At 38.7% G+C, this 19,648-nt stretch overlaps 1 protein-coding gene across 3 annotated transcripts in view; it reads right to left on the bottom strand.

Annotated features, from left to right (window-relative positions):
- The window catches only part of LOC126419314 (probable ATP-dependent RNA helicase DDX56), a 113,070-nt gene that overhangs the window by 73,736 nt on the left and 19,686 nt on the right, over window positions 1–19,648 (bottom strand). For all 3 annotated transcript variants that reach the window (XM_050086505.1, XM_050086513.1, XM_050086498.1), the window contains one exon: window positions 2,398–2,577. In XM_050086505.1, coding sequence (XP_049942462.1) covers window positions 2,398–2,577 — 180 coding nt within the window. The remainder of the gene's footprint in view (window positions 1–2,397; window positions 2,578–19,648) is intronic.

The raw sequence follows: 19,648 nt of genomic DNA, 5'->3' as shown, positions 1-19,648 counted from the left end.
ATTTGAGTCAGATGTAAACAACTACCCAGTCCATGTGTTTGTGCATTTTTCTGAATTTCTCAATTTTTTACTTATTTATTACCCTCCTGTACTCAGATTTAATAGATTTTTTATCCTGACAAGTTTCAACATTTAACACAAAATGCTGCATGTCATGATCAGATAGCCCATTTACTACTGGTTTTGTGATATGACCTTTTTCCCTAGGTTTGTCTACAAAGACATTATCAGTAGCAGTCTCAGAGCATTTACATATCCTAGTAGCAAAGTTCACAGTAGGAACTAAATTGAATGACAGTGTTATTGACTGCAATAATTGTTCGCTGACAGAGCTTTTCAATAATTCCACATTAAAATCTCCAGTAACCACTATTTCCTTGCTTTTTTGCTATGAGGTGGGACAGATTTTTTATGAAGAGGTTAAACTTCCCTGAAGGATATCTGTATATACCTACTATTATAAAGGACTTGTTATGAAATATTACTTCTGTTGCACAAGCTTCTAAGTGCTGCTCTGAGCAAAACTTACAATCTAGAAATCAAAACAGTTTCTATCAAATATGGCAACTCCTCCTTTCTCCATATTTCCTCTACAGATATAAGAAGCTAACTTGAATCCTGTAACATTTAACATATCTATACTAGTGGTCACATGATGTTCAGAGAAGCAGATTATATCAACTGGTTTGCTCAACTCTAATTCTTCAACACAAATAAGCAACTCATTGAGCTTACCCCTTAGTCCTCAGATATTCTGATGCAATAGTGATAGCTGATTTTGTGCACTGGCTGAATTACAACTGGATGAACCTAGTTTGCCTGCCAATTTTTGAGTATCTTTAGTTTCAATCGGAGGCTGTCTGCATGAATTGTGTACATTAAAATTTGCTTTCTGGTTGCCTGTTTTATCAATGTGGATGTCATTTTCAGCTTGTCTCTGAACAACTTTTGTTTCTGCCCTTCCTACCCCTATGGAACTGCTGATCTGTCACTTGTAACCATTGGTTCTTTACCACTTGTGACAGTCGCCCCCCTTAAGTTATTTGCTATTAGCCCAGACAGTTTTCCCTTTCCTTTCCTGCTGAGCTGAAGGCCATGCCTAGTATAGTCCCACCTGCTGATAAAGTTGACAGGAACCACACCAATATGAGACCCCATGCCCAATCCAAGCAGCCGTTCCACCTCTAAATTAACTCTCCTAACAGAAGAGTTTAAATGAGGCCGGTCATGGCGACTCAGAACAGACACAAGCCCAACACCAGTATGTCTCGCTGCTGGAGCTATCTTTACCAGGTCACTCTCAATTGAATAATTTCGGTTCCCATCTATGCTGTTGCCCACCCCACCCACTATTACCATGGTGTCTTCCTTTGTGGAGTCTTTACAAAATGAACCTACCTCCTCCATCACCTGATCCAGACTTGCACTAGGTTTAAAAAAGATTGTGACCTGGTAATCTGACCCTAGTTCATCCTCCAACAGTTGGCCTACAACTCTACCATGTGAACTACCTAACAAAAAAACTTTCTTCTTCTTCGCAGCTTTTTTCTGAATTCTTATTATTCAAACACTTTTTGAAAGTTTGTTGTGTCCTCTCTATTCCTACATCTATTTGCGGCTCATCAGTTTCCAACTGTGACAACAGATCAAACCTGTTTTCCACATTCACAACCACACTGTCTGAAAACGTCCTATTCCTATTTCTTCTATAACCTGTTGTAACTTCCCACCCCTCTTTTCCCTTCTCTTCCCTTAACCTTTTCAGATCTAGTTTCGCTTTATCTAGTTCCACCTGAAGGGCAGCAATCTTCTCCTCCTGTTCCACTATCTTCCTACCTCTGGAGCTACTTTTAAAAGCAGCAACTAACATGAGCATTGCTGTGAGCAAAAATCCTTTCCTAGCTATAAGCGTAGTATTTAACTGCATCTAACACCAACTGTTCACTATGGAGTGAATTATTGTCATACAACATAAATTAAATAATTCTACAACACTGAAAAAATTATTTGTGTGTAAAGATAATGATATAACTGTACTTTGTTGACATTCCCCATGCATGCTAAATTACATGTTACAAGCAGAAAAAATAAATTTGAAATCATCACATCACAGTTCACAACAGCTTAATGAACATACTATGCTAGATTTGACAAATCTGTCCCATATTTTGAAACTTGGAACATTGTTTAAGAAAGTCAATATCTTACTATAATTAATTGGTGATCAACTGAATGAAGGTATACTATACTGGGAAAGTCAATATCTTACTATAATTAATTGGTGATCAACTGAAAGTATACTATACTAAGATTTTCCTGTTAGCAACAATTCTCCTCAAGAAAAATGAAGATTGAATTTATTCATTTCCAGAAGAAAGTAGAGGCAATACAAATTACCTTTTCTTCTTTGGTTCTTTCAGTTCATGAGGTTCTTCCAGAGCTTTTTCATCAGATGCTATAATTACATCATAAACCCCATTATTATACTGATTGACAGAATGACATCTAACATTTGCTGGAAGTTCTGAATTTAAAACACAAGTAGGAATACCAAACTGCTCCAAGAATAGTTTCAGCCTGCAAAAGACAATCATGTACAAATTTAGTTAATACTGTCACAATTATATTGCATATTATGCAAGAGAAGACTGATATGACCTGCATCTAAATAAAATACATTGCTCAAATCTAGTAGTTGCTTCTTACACAAATACAATGTCTCACAAAAAAATGAAGCACTCAGAAGACATGTTTGGGTGTCAGTGTAGCTTTGTATGTGGACACACTATCATTGGGTATGTAAATGAGTAAAGTTGCAATTCTCTGTGGCAGACAGAATAGCCACCACAATGCATTAGTCTTGTTCATGTTTAGTGTTGTTGCCTGGCCTGGAAGAATATACACTGAGGTTATAAGTCATGGGATACCTCCTATTGGCATATTGGACATCCTTTTGCCCATTGTAGTGCAGCAATTCGACATGGCATGGATCAACAAGTCATTCGAAGTCACCTCCAGAAATACTGAGCCACACTGCCTGTATATCCATCCATAGCTGTGAAAGTACTGCCAGAGTTCTGAGCAAGAAATTGCCTCTCAATTATGTTCGATGGGTCTTATGTCAGGCAATTGGGTGGCTAAATCATTCGCTTGAACTGTCCGGAATGTTCTTCAAACTAGTCACATTACGATTCACAAAGTACATATGAGATGATGGAAATAAGATGTACAAATGAAAAATGTTTACAGAAGTTGGAGTCTGCACTGCAGTCTGAGATATGGAATGACATATATTGTGCAGAAAATGTTGCAGACAAATGGAATAACTTTTATAACACTAACTTTGCCCATTTCAATGTAACATGTCCAGTTACTTTCAAAAAGAAATATACTCAAAACCGTATAAGACTTCTTTCAGAAGTAAAACAGCTGAAGGAGAAAATGTTTATTACTTGGAAAATATGTAAAGAGTTCCCGGACACATCAACTAAAGACGACTATCAAACATGTAGAAAAGCCTAAAAACAAGCACTGAATGTATACACAAAGGAAATTATACAGCAAAAAACTGCTACCTCAAATAACATAAGCAAATTAGTATGGAACCGTGTAAATGAGAGAATCAGCAGAAAACCAAAGCCTAGTATCACCAATATCCAACTAATGACTGATAATGTAAATACTTCACATCCATATATGATCAGCAATGTTTGTATTACTCACTTTATAAATTCAGGTAACATGTGTGTGACCTCTGACACTGATGACTACAGAACTCCTTACCAGGTACAAAAATCAGTGTTTATGTATGAAACAGATAAAACTGAAGTAGATGGAATTATAAATAAAATACAATACAAATTCTCTATGGGATGGGATGGAATCTCCTCTACTATATTAAAATGATGCAAACATTCACTCATACCTGTTCTGTTCCACCTCTTCAATGAAAGTTTGAATAAAGGTGTGTTTCCATCTGAATTAAAATATACAATAGTCGAGCCATTGCACAAAAAAAGGTAGTATCGACAAAGTCAAAAACTACCGACCCATTAGCTTAATTCCAGTCCTAAGCAAAGTATTAGAAAAGATTATTTCAATGCGGTAAGAAAACTTTCTTGTCAAAGAAAAAGTGTTACGAGAAACCCAACATGGTTTTAGGAAAGCTATTCAACATCATCTGCCATATGTGATGTAGTACATACGATACTTATGAAATTAGATGAAAAAGAAAGGGTGGCATATTTGTTCCTAGATCTATCACATGCATTCGAAACAGTATCTCATAAGCTGCTACTGGAGAAACTGGAAACTTATGGTATCAGAGGAACAGCCAAAAGTCTCATACAGTCATACCAACAAGACAGATATCAGGTCACACAAGCCACACACAAAGTGGGCAGTGTTATTAAGAAGTACAGCTTCAGTCCAGTTGTAGTAAAGCATGGCGTGCCCCAAGGGTCAGTTTTGGGTCCTTTATTGTTCATACTATATGTTAATGATCTGCCCACAGAACACAAGAGCAAGATACTTAACTATGTGGATGACACAACCATTGTTAACTGGGAACCAACGAGAATGATTTGGCCCAAAATTGTTTGGATTGAAGAATTACTTCCAAAACAATCACTTAAGCTTAAACATCAATAAAACAAATGTAATGGAATTTCAAATACACCACAAACAAGATGAAATGCAATGAGTGTTGTGTCTGATGATGGTTCAGAAACAAAACTGAAAGATAAAACTTCCTTCCTTGGTGTAATGTTAGACCAGCATCTCTCTTGGGAGCATCATATAGATTTCTTATACCAAAAACTAAGCAAATCAGTTTACGCAACATGGACAATGTCACAATTTCTTAAATATGAGCAAATGAGTATAATCTACTATGCTTTAGTGTATACATATCTCACATATGGAATTGAAGTGTGGGGATGTGCTGCTGCCAAGCATGTAAATAGGGTATTCATCCTTCAAAAAAAGGCAGTTAGGATCATGTGTAAGCTTATATATAATGAGTCCTACAAAGCAGTTTTCAAAATTAAGAAACTACTAACGCTCCCATCACTGTATATTTAAAAAACTGTTCAGCTGATGCTAAAATACAAGCAGTACAATCATCTAAATAGATAAATGCACATGTACAATACTAGGAGGGATGATGATTATCACCTGGAAAAAAATAATACAAAAAGTGCAGACAAGAGCCCCCTATTATATGGGGATTTGAAGGAGTTCCTCAGCACTAATTGTTTTTATAGCATTAAGGAATTCCTCTCAGAGGAGTAGAATACTTTCATTTGTATAAATAGTATTTACATTTACAAAAAAAGAAACATAATTTTTTCATCTGAGGGCCTATTGTATATAATTGTTTCCCACAATATTATAAGGGGAAATTATCAATATGTAAACCATCCGAAACAAATCCTTGTATTTGTCCATGGAGAAAAAATAAATAAATAAATAAAAATAAATCTTCACTGTCAGCATCGACAACGGCTTCATCAGCAGTAACTTCACCTTTAGCAGCAGCAGAGCAGGGGCAGTCAACATGACTGATAAGTATTGATGCTGAAAGTGCAAATAACATGTGAATTTGCACGTTTAATGTCAGAGGTGAAGAGCGGCATGATTAAACAATCACTAAGTTTATACGAGTCAGGAAGTGCTAGTGTGCCAGATAGCCTAGAATCCGAGAGTGAATGAAATCCCTTAAGATGACGTGCCTGGTATGTTTCCACTATGAACCTCCTAAAGCAGGCAGATTTGTCTGCTTTGAAACTGCTCTTTCAAGTCTTGAATCACTATAAGCGCATAATTGTAGCTGATGACCCAAACATAAATTTTCTATGCAGTAGTCCTTTCAGTGTGAAATTCAATTGGATGCTTTCTTCTTCAAATGTGCACTACTTCAGCTTGCTCCAACCCATCACATGAACATTAGTTATACACTCATATTTGCAACAAAATCTCCAAATGGAGTAATTCATCTCTCTTAGATATCTGCACCTGGCACGTCTGCCTATAACAATTTTAATGTCCCAGAAAGAAACCACAACTGACTTCATACCATGGCTTCAAACTCATTAATTTATCTGAACTTGCAACTGAGGCACAGGAAATAGTTTTTGGGCTGTATTCTACTCCCTTCTCAGACATAATGAAGAAACTTCATGAATTTACTAACAAACTTACTCAACTACAAATAGGCTCCCCTAAAGACCAGAAACCTAAAAAGGAAACCTTCACCATGGCTAACTGAAGAACTAAAACAGCTCATGAATCTCAGACGCTGTACATTGAGCATACACACTACACCCTACGCCCGAAAATCATATTGTTTACAAGCAGAAGTGGAACAGAGTCAGTCAAGTTGTGAAATATGCTAAACTCAGGCATGCCCATCCATTAACTGACAACAGAAACAGACCAGCTGTCCTATGGAAAAACCTGCGTAGTCTTAGTACAGACAAAGTAAAATATGCAGCTGATCCCATTGTTCCAACTGAAGAACTGAATCAGTACTCCACATTACCCACAACTGAATGGCAAATGAAACAGGGATACACTGATTACTTCATGGGAGCAAATGACTGTAGCCATGAAAAATTCTATCTGAAGCTTGTTACTTGCAACTCCATCAAAAAAACCATCATGTTTATTACATCAGCATCTACTGGACATGATTGCATGACAGCCCAAATGAAGCTTATTAGTGACCCACTTCTGTCCACTATAAAAGACATCTTCAACCATTCCTTAGTCACCAGTATTTTCTGTGAGGCCTGGAAACAAGAACTAGTTATGCCACTACCTTAAAGGAAGTTGCCAGAGCACCCTCTGATTACTGACCTATCTGCATCCTTCCGGCCCTGTTCAAACAAACTACCTAACTACACACAACCTACTAGATGAATACCTATCAGGTTTCTGTAAACATCGCAGCACAGCACCTGCCTTACCAAAGGTAACAGATGGCCTGAAGTTTGCCATGAGTGCACAAGAGGTGACTATCAAGTGCTTCTTAGACTTCAGCAAAGCCTTTTACACTGTCAACTGCAACATTTTACTTGACAACTAAGCAGCCTAAGTTTCTCATCAAATGCAGTGCAACAGTTTTGCTTATACCTGATGTCCCACCAGCAATACATCATGTCCAGTATCATAAAGGCACAACGGAGGCACGTAGTATCAGGCATCCCCTGGGGTTCAGTATTAGGTCGTACACTGTTTTCATTGTATGTCAACAATATATCATCAGTTTTGTCCTACTGCAAATACCCCACACTGATGAGCCAAATGCAAATCCAATACACCTGAAGACAGCTATCGAGAATTTTAATACTGACCTGCGTGCACTATCAAAATAATCTAAACCCATCCAAAACCTAAGTCATAATGGTTGGACATTCTAGGTTCATTAGCCCGAAATATTGGGAACCCCTACTATATTTCATTCTAAATGAGACAAATATTAGTTTCCATCTCAGAAAGAGTCTAGGATGAACAACAGATGAAAATCTAAATTGGCCCGAGAACCCAACTGCAATATGCAAAAAGGCATCAGCATCTCTCAATGTCCTACAAAAATATAAAGAGCTCTTCCCTCTTGAGCGGAAAAGAAACTTGTACAAACACTTAAACTTCAAACTATTGATTACAGCGATGTTATCCAGATCATATTTCATCATCATATGCACAGCTATGCTGGCTGCTTGTGGACAAGTGCAGAGATCTCCATACCCTACTGTGTTACCAACATACACTGCCCCTCACAACCCCCCCCCCCCCCCTTGGCCTTAATACTTTTAATATTTTGTCTGAACAACATAACAGAAACACCCATTCCCATCAGAGCTAAATCTTTTGTGCCCCACTTCCGTGTTCAGCCGTTTTCTCAAAATCTTTCTCAGTGGCTGGAACCTAACTGAAATAACCTCCCACATTATACAGGGTGTTACAAAAAGGTACGGCCAAACTTTCAGGAAACATTCCTCACACACAAATAAAGAAAAGATGTTATGTGGACATGTGTCCAGAAACGCTTAATTTCCATGTTAGAGCTCATTTTAGTTTCGTCAGTATGTACTGTACTTCCTCGATTCACCACCAGTTGGCCCAATTGAAGGAAGGTAACATTGACTTTGGAGCTTGTGTTGACATGTGACTCATTGCTCTACATCAGTATGTAGCATCAACAGGTTAGTGTTCATCACGAACGTGGTTTTGCAGTCAGTGCAACGTTTACAAATGCGGAGTTGATGTACGGATTAGCACGGGGCAATAGCCGTGGCGCAGTACGTTTGTATCGAGACAGATTTCCAGAACGAAGGTGTGCTGACAGGAAGACGTTCGAAGCAATTGATCGGCATCTTAGGGAGCACGGAATATTCCAGCCTATGACTCGTGACTGGGGAAGACCTAGAACGACAAGGACACCTGCAATGGACGAGGCAATTCTTCTTGCAGTTGACGATAACTCAAATGTCAGCGTCAGAGAAGTTGCTGCTGTACAAGTTAACGTTCACCACGTCACTGTATGGAGAGTGCTATGGGAGAATCAGTTGTTTCCGTACCATGTACAGCGTGTGCAGGCACTGTCAGCAGCTGATTGGCCTCCACGGGTACATTTCTGCGAATGGTTCATACAACAATGTGTCAATCCTCATTTCAGTGCAAATGTTCTCTTTACGGATGAGGCTTCATTCCAACGTGATCAAATTGTAAATTTTCACAATCAACATGTGTGGGCTGACGAGAATTCGCACTCAACTGTGCAATCACGTCATCAACACAGATTTTCTGTGAACGTTTGGGCAGGCATTGTTGGTGATGTCTTGATTGGGCCTCATGTTCTTCCACCTACGCTCAATGGAGCATGCTATCATGATTTCATACAGGATACTCTACCTGTGCTGCTAGAACATGTGCCATTACAAGTACGACACAACATGTGGTTCATGAACTATGGAGCTCCTGCACATTTTGGTCGAAGTGTTCGTACGCTTCTCAACAACAGATTCGGTGACCGATGGATTGGTAGAGGCGGACCAATTCCATGGCCTCCACGCTCTCCTGACCTCAACCCTCTTGACTTTCATTTATGGGGGCATTTGAAAGCTCCTGTCTACGCAACCCCGGTACCAAATGTAGAGACTCTTCATGCTCGTCTTGTGGATGGCTGTGATACAATACGCCATTCTCCAGGGCTGCATCAGCGCATCAGGGATTCCAAGAGACGGAGGGTGGATGCATGTATCCTCGCTAAAGGAGGACATTTTGAACATTTCCTGTAACAAAGTGTTTGAAGTCACGCTGGTACATTCTGTTGCTGTGTGTTTCCATTCCATGATTAATGTGATTTGAAGAGAAGTAATAAAATGAGCTCTAACATGGAAAGTAAGCGTTTCCGGACACATGTCCACATAACATATTTTCTTTCTTTGTGTGTGAGGAATGTTTCCTGAAAGTTTGGCCGTACCTTTTTGTAACACCCTGTATTGCTGGTAGTTTCCTTAAATTTCTTTTCACCATAGCTAGCTACATCAGAAAACGTCTATTTTGTACAACTATAAATTCTTTTAAGATCTGCACATCAGCAGCAGCACATGCAATATTATTTACTCACATTGAGTCTACAGACACAAAAATCATTTGAACACAATATGTCATATTAAATACTTGATGGTTATAATTAAACTTTCTCTGTTTAACATGTTATAACACAGAAACTAATTACCATATGAGTACCAAACTTGGTAGCATGGGGTGCACGATTTCCATGCATGAAGTGCTAACATCCAGTTCCAACTAGGGCCACCAGGTGCCGTGGTCAGTCATCGTGATTAACAGTCTCACACACCTGGCCAGTCACAGTGCACTTGTTGACATGTCAACACGAGCTTGGAAGAAAGGAGTAGGGCATTACTGGTGAAGCTCTATTATCAAAACAACTGTAATACTGCAGCTCCACTTCAAGAATATAGGTAGTTGAAAGGATTACGGAAGGGTCCTCTTTCTCAACCTGCTTGCGGAGCACGATGTAGGTTGTGCCACAGATAGTTGATGAAATCGCTGTTACTACGGCACACAACGCTGCTCGCAGTTCTCAATCGGCAGGCAGTGCACGCGCTGTGTCACGACAGTTAAAATCGCACGGTCCACTGTAAAGATGGTGCTGTGAACCATTTTCAAATGGTATCCGAACAAGATCCATATTGTACAGCAGCTTGCACTACAGGATGCACAACAACGTAATAATTTCACTTTCCAATTTCTTGCAAGGATTGAAGTAGACAAGGGCTGGCTCTGGACCACCCCATGGACAGCCAATGCTCATTTTCCTCTGATGGGTGAGGTGAACACACAGAGTTGATAAGTGTGGGGATCTTCACTGCCAGTCACTGTGCATGAAGTTCCTCTGTACGGTGAACGTGTCACTGTACGGTGTGGCTTCATGGCTATGTTCATCACTGGCCCATTCTTTTTTGAGCAGGTTGGCACTCAAAGACCGAAGACGTGCACTGTGATTCCCCAACATTACTGCGATATGCTTTGCCAGCATGTCATACCAGCCCTACAGGAGAGACACAGATTCAACTCAGTTTTCATGCAAGATGTGGCCCCATCGCACATCGCTCGTGAAGTTCACCTGCTTCTCTGAAACACATTTTGAAACTATCAAATTATCAGCCGGCACGATCACCTAATCTCACTCACAGTGTTTTCTGGTTGTGGGGCTACCTGAAGAACAGGGTTACCAAGGGAACATTCACATGTGCTGATGTGAAACACAGTTTATCAAGAGAGGTAGCCAGCATACATACAGACATGCTTTGTTCTGCTGTGAAGAATGCAATCCTGCACTTTCAGACTCTTCTAGCCACTGGGGGGCACGATATTGAGCCCCTTTCGTAGCAGTAATGGTACGGGTATGTAATGGTATGATGTACCATAGCAGCACATTAAAAGTGTTTCAATTGAATTGATACTGTATTATTTCCCTTCCTCATATCATTGACACTAATGCTACTAAGTTTGGTCCTCATACAGTAATTAGTTTCCATGTTATAACGTGTTAAAGTTTAATTATAACCATCTGGTACATTATTTCTTAGGTAACTATGATACAGAAAAGCTACTGTATGAGTGAAACTCTGGTCCGATGTAATTGAAGGCCCTGATGCCCCTAATCAGATCAGGCTCAATAAATAAATTTTCTTCCAGAATATTTGATGGCTTGGTTATTGCAAGCTCTTACAAATCTGAATTCTAATATACTGAGTGTAAAAATTGAATTAAATTTATGACAGAGAAGGAAACTACTTATTTAAATTTTTAGGATATAAAAGAGAATTTCTGTACTAAAATCGTAGCTGGGAAAATAAAAACTGAAACTGAGGAGAAGTTAAAGGGCACAAGAGTAGAAATGAGCAAAATTTCAGATGACATTGGTCCTGTTAACAATAAATTTCATAAAGTTGAAAAATCAATTGACGTAAAGGTCAAAAAGACAGAAGATGAGTTGAGTGATAGTGTGAATGACTGCGTACAAAGGCAAAATACATTGGAGGTGGAGACTAGTAACATGCAGCAATTTATCTGGAAGAATTGTAGAGTGTCAGAAAGCAACTGAATGTAATAAACAGAGTTTAGAAGTGGCAATCCATCCTGAGACAGTACAGCACGCGGCAATTTAACGATGTGTGCACCGAACTCGATTCTCTAGCAAAGGGTCAGACCCCTACTGTAATTAATGCACTGTGGGGTGGGCTGTCTGTGTGAGAACATTGGATGAAGCTAAAACTAAACTTGCAAAAAGGCAGTTGGAAAGTGATCCTCAATCCAGAGCAAATTTAATGAGTAATTCATTCACGAGTGATGTTTTTTGAACAAATTCTGGAATGAAGCAAAGCTAATGCAACTTCAGAATTAATTCTTACAGGGACAGTAGTGTTTCAATGCAAGGGTTTGTGTGAATGAGCTGGCAAAATTAATGGTCCTTGAGCATAGTAATGGAAATTACAATGCTCAAGAGACAGTTGCTGGATTTTCTACAGTGGGAATTGTTACAGTGGTAAATGTAAATGGAAATTACAATGCTCAAGAAACAGTTGCTGGATTTTCTACAGTGGGACTTGTTCAGTGGTAAATGTTTAAAGTTGGTTGAGAAATTGTAATGGGGGTAAAATTCAAGGCACAGAATTTTAACAACCTACAGGACAACAGGGACCAAACATAACTCACAATAACTGTCATGAATGTAATCAGAACAATAATTTTCATAGAAATGATAATGATAACACTTTCTGGAAGGGTAATAATCACAACGGAAATTTTCAAAATCACAATAGGGATTAACGGTTAGAGGGTCCAATGAGTCATGGACTGGAAAACTGAGACAGGAGGTTCAAAAACTGACTTTTGCTGCATCTCAGGTATGAAGGTAGCAATATAAACCATTGTGGAAACAGACGCAATATATGACACAACCAAGAGTGTGTAAAGGATAGGCAAACAGACTTCAAATAATGGAGATGATTAAAAGTGTGAATAAATTGTAGAGTGGTGTGAAGTAACAAAACAGAGAAAGCAAGAACACTGAAACATAGTAACGTATTAGACAATGAGGCTACGGGACAGGACAATACATTATATTTAGGGAAAGATGATAATGGTAATCATAAAGTTTTTGGAGTAAAATTGGAATCCAAATCAGAAGCAAAGGTAAATCCAAACCTGGTGAGATTGAGTGTAATGTCAATTAAGATGAGCTGCAATACAGTGGTGGCAATTCCTGTAATGAGGGAGGCAATTAAATTACAGAAATTTTTATTGTATCAGTCGACATTGGAAAAGACATTTATGATGAATTTTAAAGTGATTGGTGGATGTTGGAGAAGATGTTTGAGGAGAAGTAGATAGTGTGTTGATGGAAGTAAGAGATTTTTTGTTAGGCGAAATAGTGTTCATGAAGTTTTGGAAGATGGCGTCCGGTACAGTTGTTTATAGTGAGAAAGTGAACAAAAGTTATAGTTGTGTGGTGAAAAACGGAACATACATAAATTATAACAGTGAAATAGTGAAGCTAAATGAACGTGTATCAAGCCTGCAATTAATTGTAGATGTACTAAGGCGGGACATTGGGCATTTAGAAAATGAAAATGCCGAACTGAAAAAGGCGCGTAATATCCCGATCGCCAAAGCAAGTAAAACACAGAACTGGGAGCACAGGACTAGCATGATCACGGAACAAAGAAGCGAAAAAGTGATAAATACAACGAATGGAACGAACCGCGGCAATAAAAGCAGTTTCAGTGTCCTACCTACAATAAACGAGTGCTCTGAAGTGGATATAGGCCTAAAGGCAGAAACAACAAGGCAACATATGTTTACTAGGCCAAATAGGGTTGGTCGTGTGAAACTCAGTGACTGTAGAATTACTGTGGTAACAAAAAACCGTTTTCATGCACTAGATTCAGATATAAATGTGGAATCCACGGAAAACTGTGACGACAACAACACGCCGAATCTATATAGTGACAAGCACATGAGCAGAAACTTCCGCAATAAACGTGAAGACAAACTCAAAGTGAAAATATTCTCTGATAGCCATGGACGTGAGATCGCAAAAATACTACGTTACAGTCATTGTATACAAGCAACTAGTATTGTCAAACCAGGTGCACCCATCCAAGAACTCGTTAGAAACATAGAAACTGAAAATGATCGTCATATTGTCGTCATAGCAGGAGCCAATAATGTATATAAAAACGACCTCCACAGTGCAACACGAAACCTTAAAGCAATACTAAATTCAACAGGAGAGAAATCAGTTTTTGTAGTCGGAATTCCACATAGGCATGACCTTTCGGAATGGTCATGTGTGAACGTGGAAATCATAAAAGCAAACAGGCAATACTCAAAGATTTGCAGGGCCTACCAAAATGCACATTTTATAAGTATGGACTCCTTGCAAAGAGACTGTTACACGAGACATGGCATGCACCTTAATAACAGAGGCAAGAAGATTCTGTGCCAAAACATCAGCATGATACTGAAAGCATCTGACAACCAAGAAGTAATTGCTGCTCTTCCAGTTCCTTGCTTGACGCAAGCAGAGCCTGAAGAAATGGTTACTTCTATTTCAGCAGTAGAAGTAGAGGTGGAAGCAGCAATTGTACCTACACACATAACAAATGCTGCAGCAGCAATACCTACCACACTTCATCAACAGGATTCAACAGCAGCAGAAGATGAGGCAACATCCAAATCTCCACTGTCACCAGTTGCCACAACAATGCCTGCAGCAGCAGCAGTACCTATCACACTTCACCAGCAAGATTCAACAGCAGCAGAAGAAGAAGCAACCACCTTATCTCCTCAGTCACCAGATGCCACAACAGTGCCTCCAGACACCATAACAGCAGTTACATCAATTCCTCTAGTAGGAGGGAAGAGTAGGTATACAACAGTAGATGTGCTACCACTCCAAGTGAACAATTTTTTAGTAAAAGGCAACAAGAGGCAGAAATCCAAAAGATAAGCCCTGAAAAACGTTTGAAAACCAATCACCATAATGTTCAGTGTGTAAGCAATAAGAGCATGGATCTTAAAATATGTTACCTTAACGTTCAAGGACTGAAAGATAAAGAACTTATCATAAATGAGTTTGGACTTGATAACCAGTTTGATATTTTTTGTCTGAGTGAACACTGGGCTAATGAGAATGAACTTGCAGTTGCCAAATTTGACAATTTTAGTATAGTAAATAGCTACTGTAGGAAAAAACACATTAGAGGTGGTGTGGCAATTTATTCCAACCAGTCACTCAATTGTACAATAACCAAACTAGACCTAAATTCCTTGAGTGATGAACAGCACTTTGAAGTTACGGGTATAATCATTAATAGTCATAAGCTAATAGTAGTATCCATGTACAGATCACCAAAGGGAAGCATTAACATATTTTTAGAAAAAATGGACATGCTATTGAGTGAATTAAGTAATATTAAATGGCTACATTATGATATTGCAATAGGAGGTGATTTGAATGCTGATTTTGATGTTACTAAATGTAAGGGTAGTGTTGCAGATCTGGAAAACTTGCTAAGACAATACAATTTACATCATGTTAATAACAGGCCCACAAGAAACAAAGCATGTTTAGATAACATCTTTGTAAACTTCAAGACCACTGAAAACACATGCAAAGTTGTAGTGTTCCCATTCTCTGACCATGACTCCGTATCTCTAAATTATGCAAGTAAAATTCCCCTCAATAGGAGCAATGCAAACAGACCTGTCCCAACAGTTGTGATTACCAGACCCATAACTGAGGATAAAATTAACGCATTTCGTAATTCCCTTGCTGACAGACTGGTTTGGCCATTGTAGTGTTGATGGACATTACGCATCAAGTAATGATCTGCCAGCCAAAATAATATTTGATAGATTTTTTAATGCATTCTTGACCCTATTTAACCATAGTATTCCCATAAAGAAAATCAAAATAATGGACAGCAGCCACAAATCCAGATCTCAAAACAGACAAATATATGGTACACTAAACAGCTGACAGATCTAAAGAAACAAGTTTTGTTACTGTACTACATATACAATAGTATGAAGTCTGACTGTGCCAAATCAGCCTATGTGGAATGCAGGAATGAATACAAAAAAAGCCATCCTGCAAGCCAAAAAAACCTACAATGCCAACAGCATACATAATTCCACCAATAAATGCAAAACCGCTTGGAAAGTAATTAACAGTGCTGCCAGAGATACTAAAAAAGACAAAATTAATATCCCACCACAAACACTCAATGAGTTTTTTATTAATTCAGTGAAAGAAATAGGAGACGCAATTATCAAACCAGACATTAGTCCATCAGAGTTACTCTCCCAAAATTGGGGTAGACAGCCACTAAATACAAGCATGGTAACCTTCTCCGAAGTATCGCCTAGATATGTACAAGGGGTCATAAAACAACTGAAATCATCTGATAGCTTAGATATATATGGCATATCATCCAACCTGCTAAAAAAAGTGTGTGACTGCATTCTCTACCCCTTAACCCATTTCATAAACAAGTGCTTACTTGAGGGATATTTTCCTGATGAGTTAAAACTGTCTAGGATCGTCCCAGTATACAAAAAGGGAGATAAAGACTCTCCATCTAGCTACAGGCCTATTTCAATAGTACCCACATTCTCCAAGGTAATAGAATGCATCATGTACCAACAATTATCATCTCACTTTGAGAATCTAGGAATAATTAATGCTACACAATACGGGTTTAGGAAGAATCTGTTGACCATTGATGCAATCAACACGGTAGTCAGTTACATCCTCAAAGTTTTTGAGAACAAAGGCTTTGCTCAGGTCTCATTCTGTGACCTAAGCAAGGCCTTCGACTGTGTTGAGCACATGCCACTACTAGAGAAACTAGAATTCTACGGCATCAAAGAAAACAGTCTCAGACTATTAAAAGCTTATCTCAACAACCGTAAACAGGTAGTTTGTGTTGGTAAGGAAATGTCAAACATAGAAAATGTTAAAGTAGGTGTGCCTCAGGGATCTGTACTGGGGCCCTTCCTGTTTCTGATAATGATCAATGACCTCCCCTCGTTTATTAGATCCACCACTGTATTGTATGCAGATGATACGACTTTTCTCCATAGCAGTAACAGTCTTAATGATCTTAAAACCTGTGCTGAAAATACACTCACTCATGCAGCATATTGGTTCAGAGCAAATAGTTTCCTGCTAAATGAAAATAAAACTCAGCAGATAATCTTCACTCTAAGAGACAAGCCACTATCTGATGACCCTAGTTCTGTTAAATTCCTGGGAGTTTATTTAGACAAAAAGTTATCCTGGGGCCAACATGTAAACTATATTAGTAGTAAACTATCTAGAGTAATTTATTTATTAAGACAACTCAGAAATTGTGTACCTGAAACATACATCAGATCATCTTATTTTGCATTTTTCCAGAGTATAATATCCTATGGCATTATCTTGTGGGGTAACTGTAGTCATATCCATGACATCCTATTATTGCAGAAGAAAGCCATTAGGATAATTACAAATTCTTCACATAAGGCTCACTGCAAACCCTTATTTACTAAACAAAAAATTATGACTGTAATAAACCTCTATATATACAATGTCTTAATCTTTACGAAGAAGAACCTACAAGATGTGAAACGTAGAGAAAATGTACATTGTTACAACACAAGAAGCATCAAACACATATACACGCCTTACCACAGACTATCAAAATCAATAAATAGCTATGAAATCACAGGGCACAAGCTATTTAATAATCTGCCACATGCCATACAGGATCTTCCTGAACATACATTCAAAGAAAGACTGCATGAATGGTTTATTGCCCACCCGTTCTATGATATCAATGAATTCTTCAACTGTAAAATGCAGTAATCCAACAGATGACCCACTGTACATTTATTGTAATATAAGCTAAAATACTTCAGTAGTCAATACCTTATCACACTGTATTATAAATTGTAACTTCATTTGACGTTGTCAATTGCTGTAATGGCCTAAAGACAATAAAATCTTTATTATTATTATTATTATTATTATTATTATTAGGTGTGACAATAACACAGCTGCTGGACTCAATCTTCTCAAGAAGCAATCAGTACATTCATTTCCATAGAGGGAGCTGAGCTGATGGTGAATATGTTAGAAACAAGTCAGGAGAATGTAGTAATGGGCTATCGGGAACCTTTTGTTTTAGGGGCTGATGTTATTACTGAATGGTATGTCAAGGATGAAAATGGGTATCTTATTAACGAGTGCAAGTCAAATGGAAAAATACTGAAGACATTGTTACCTCATTTGTAGCCACGGGGAAAAAAAAAAAAATTAAAATGGAAAGGGGACATGAAGAAAGAGGTGCAAAGCACTCATATGGTGATTTGTTTGATGGAGATAACAAAGTTGAGGATCTGTCTATAATTAAGATGTCTCTCATAGACATGGAGGTAATGGCCAGTTCCATAACGGTATGTTGTGCTGTCTCAGAACTAGGTTTGGGGGATATTTCCTCACTGTAAAGGCCTTTGTAATAACTTTAACATACTCAAGAAGTGAATTATCATTGTTGCAGATGCTCCATTGATAGTTCACCATATTATGCTGTAGTGATGTTTTGGTGTGGAAAGGTGAGGGAGGAGATGGGGAACTTATTTAAACACAGGTACTACTGTGAGATTTTAAACTTTCCCCGCGTACATATTGTTACACAAAATTTCGGGAGAACTGCTGGATGTTTGTAACTTCCTGCCACAATATTTCGGCACAGAGTCTTCTGGCCATCTTCAGGTGGTACTGGCAAAAACTCACTGGGCTGTGATATTTAGGGCCCCATATGGTGGATTCACTTGGCTCTGTGCATGTGCTACTTAAGTGCATTCGATTCCGCTGTGCCGCACGCCCTTTGTGGTGAAAACTCACTGCATCGATATCAATTCGGTTGTCTTCCCATGGTTCCATCACAGAACTACGCTGGCTATGGAGGACACGAAGTTGTTTGATGATTGGATTCCATACCATATTCAACTGGAAACTGCCATAACGATTAATAAGAGACTCACTGTCACACAGCCCTATTTCCATGGATTTGTTAATAACAGAACTCCGAAAGTTAAGACATATGGGCCACAATTTTCGTCTCATTGTAATTTATGACATGATCAGTGGAAATACAGTGTTCGGTGATGGCAGACTTACAAGGCGAGTACACCGCTGATATTCTACAATGCGATCCTGTACAGTGCATGTTGTTTGCCCAATATAAGATTTGCTGCATTCACGCAGAATCCTGTGAACACTTGCCCTGCACAGCTCTAGGTCATCTTTGACAGATCCCACAGGCGACGAAATTTTTGCAGGAGGGTGAAAGATGGCTTTTGCTTTATATTTTCTTAGTATTCTGCCTATTTGCACTGAAATATTACAATATATGGTAAATAGGCACGCGTTTTAAAGGCCTCTTCCTCTTCTTTGCTCCATCGTTCACAGGTCTACATCTACATCTACATGGATACTCTGCAAATCACATTTAAGTGCCTGGCAGAGGGTTCATCGAACCACCTTCACAATTCTCCATTATTCAAATCTTGTATAGCACGCGGAAAGAATGAACACCTATATCTTTCCGTACAAGCTCTGATTTCCCTTATTTTATTGTGATGATTGTTCCTCCCTATGTAGGTTGGTGTCAACAAAATATTTTCGCATTTGGAGGAGAAAGTTGGTGATCGGAATTTCGTGAGAAGATTCTGTCGCAACGAAAAACGCCTTTCTTTTAATGATTTCCAGCCCAAATCCTGTATCATTTCTGTGACACTCTCTCCCATATTTTGTGATAAAACAAAATGCGCTGCCCTTCTTTGAACTTTTTCGATGTACTCCATCAGTCCTATCTGGTAAGGATCCCACACCGTGCAGCAGTATTCTAAAAGAGGATGGACAAGCGTAGTGTAGGCAGTCTCCTTAGTAGCTCTGTTACATTTTCTAAGTGTCCTGCCAATAAAACGCAGCCTTTGGTTAGCCTTCCCCACAACATTTTCTATGTGTTCTTTCCAATTTAAGTTGTTTGTAATT

The sequence above is a fragment of the Schistocerca serialis genome, chromosome 1, assembly GCF_023864345.2.
Source record: "Schistocerca serialis cubense isolate TAMUIC-IGC-003099 chromosome 1, iqSchSeri2.2, whole genome shotgun sequence".
Taxonomy (NCBI): domain Eukaryota; kingdom Metazoa; phylum Arthropoda; class Insecta; order Orthoptera; family Acrididae; genus Schistocerca; species Schistocerca serialis.
The sequence above is the reverse complement of the archived record's forward strand: the minus strand, read 5'-3'. Positions and strand labels throughout refer to the sequence as shown.